The sequence below is a fragment of the Octopus bimaculoides genome, chromosome 23 (assembly GCF_001194135.2).
Source record: "Octopus bimaculoides isolate UCB-OBI-ISO-001 chromosome 23, ASM119413v2, whole genome shotgun sequence".
NCBI classification, from domain to species: domain Eukaryota; kingdom Metazoa; phylum Mollusca; class Cephalopoda; order Octopoda; family Octopodidae; genus Octopus; species Octopus bimaculoides.
Genome location: NC_069003.1, coordinates 36,886,201 through 36,888,700, shown reverse-complemented (window position 1 = coordinate 36,888,700; position 2,500 = coordinate 36,886,201). Strand labels below are relative to the sequence as shown.

General features: G+C 39.5%; 1 protein-coding gene across 1 annotated transcript in view; it reads right to left on the bottom strand.

Moving 5' to 3' along the window:
• Nucleotides 1-178: 178 nt before the first annotated feature.
• The window catches only part of LOC106869020 (uncharacterized), a 15,527-nt gene continuing 13,205 nt past the window's right edge, over nt 179-2,500 (bottom strand). The window contains exon 2 of the mRNA XM_014914513.2: nt 179-1,527. Coding sequence (XP_014769999.1) covers nt 1,156-1,527 — 372 coding nt within the window. The 3' untranslated portion in view covers nt 179-1,155. The remainder of the gene's footprint in view (nt 1,528-2,500) is intronic.

Below are 2,500 nucleotides of genomic sequence, written 5' to 3'. Positions count from 1 at the left end.
CTGTTGGACACACAAAAAAATTAAGAAGTAATTAGAAGGTATATTATAAAAATTAAAGAACTGAAGTGAAAAAGAAAAAATTAAAATTATATCAGGAAAAAAATTAGAAATGAAAATAAATTTTAAAAAAATGAAAATGAAAAATAAAATAAAATAAAAATAACTTAAAAGATAAAAATGTAAGAAAAATTACTTTATTATAAGAAAAATCTCTTCCGATGTCCCCCCGCCCCGCCAGATATATACATACAGATACATAGATAGAAAGAAAGACACACACACACACCAACACAAACATTCATACAAATACACACACACATAGACTCACACAGATACACAAACACACACACATACACATAGTCTCATACAAATACACACACACATACATACACACACACAGACTGACACAGATACACACACACACACACACACATAAACACGCACACACACAAATACACACAAACACAAAAACAACGAACACACAAACACACACAAACACACACACTTCATCTGAGACAAGTATTTTTCTTCCATTTTCTTTCATCCGCCTCTCCATGATGATGACGATGATGATGATGATCATCAACACCACCACCACCATCATCATCACCATCATCATCACCATCATCATCGTCACCACCATCATCATCACCACCATCATCACCATCATCCCGCCGTCGCCGCCACCGTCGTCGTTGTCACTATTGGTAAGATCTGGTTTATGGTGATGACAAAATCTTTGTAACTACAATGACGACGACGACGACGATGATGATGATGATGAAGAGGTGGTGGTGGTGGTGGTAGGGAAGAAGGACGATGGTGATGAAGGATGGCGATGACGCCCGTCGTTGTCAGCGCCATCATACACGATGGTTCTATGAGGACGAAGACGGCGGCGATAATCATTAACGTGATCACCGTTCTGAGCAAGATTAGGATGATGATGATGATGATGGTGGTGGTGGTGGTGGTGGTGAACATGACGATAATGATGATGATGAGGATGATGAGGATGATGAGGATGATGATGACGATGACGATCTAATGATGGCTGTTCTTCCCTCGAATCATTTAAAATAACCAACAAGAGAGCCACATCGCCGCTGCCAAGCTCTTCTTTTCTTTTCTGGCTACAACCGGAAGTCACGCAGTTCACGCATGCTCCTTGCTGACCTTAACCCTGGGCAATCCGTATATTAGATACGAATCGTCAGACATCATGTGACTCTGCAACTGGTTCGCCGTCCTCCGACCGTAAGTTTGTCGCAAATTCAAACCGAAATTCGGGATTTTCGTTCTGTTCTTGAATGGCTCGGTGTCCAAGCGTCCAGTAAGTGGGCCGGGAAGATGGTCTGGGAAGGAATTCGTGGCCGAACTTTCGAAGTAGATTTTGATGTCATTGGAGAAGCTTTCGTTCAGTTTGATCCGCCACGTTGTCCATTCGTGCAAGGCGCTCTCGCTGACGCTGCAGGACATGGTTCCGCTGCTGCTGCTTGTGGCGCTAGATGGCGCTAGTTTGTGTTGCTGGGGAAGAGAAAACGGTGAGTATTAGTGACAACGGAATCACAAAGAGGGGGGGGGGGGATTCAGCTGAGCAAAACGAAAAGAAAAAAGTCTACAATTAAATCAAGAAAAGTAATTTCTACATCTAAAACCTACAAATAGACCCCTAATGATGCACTCACACTCACACTCACACATGCACCCTCACTCCACCCGAAATCGCACCCGAATACACATGTACACTGATTTTTGCTTTTACCTGAAAAGGCGAACGAAATGCCGCTAAGCATTTTGTCCGGCGTGCCAACGATTCCGCCAGCTCGCCGCCTACACCACCACCAACAACAACATTAATAACAATAATTAAATATAAACAATAAAAGATTTCTCAAAATGCCTGGAATTCAGTATTTTTTTAGTTCAGTAAATGATTAGAACTTTAATGTTAGACAGACGACAACTCGGGTTGCCTTTCAAGTTGTATGTATATAAGAGGCGTAACAGCATTATTTGTACGTAACGTGAATTCGGTAGCACAATAAAAGAAATATTGTGAAAATGGAAGCAGAACACTATACGCCTATGGCGTTAATGCGCCGTACGTACGTTATTACGTGTGTGTTTATATTGTTTATTTGTTTATGCCTTGGCTATTATTGATTCAACGAATTTTTAAGAGATATTATATTTCATGCAAGCATATAAAATAGTAATATTGGATAGGTGCGCGCGCGCGCGTATGTGTATTTGTAAGTAAATATTATTTTTTTACATATCTTCTCAGTGCAGTTTGGCTTTTTATTGTCAGTTTAGTTTATTTACGACTGCCATACTCTGTATTTATTCAGGAAAGATCCCTAGCATACATATATACGTGCATATATATATATATATCGATAGATATATACATACATGCATGCATATATATATAAATGTGTGTGTGTGTGCGTGTATATATATATATATATATATATATATATATATATATATATAT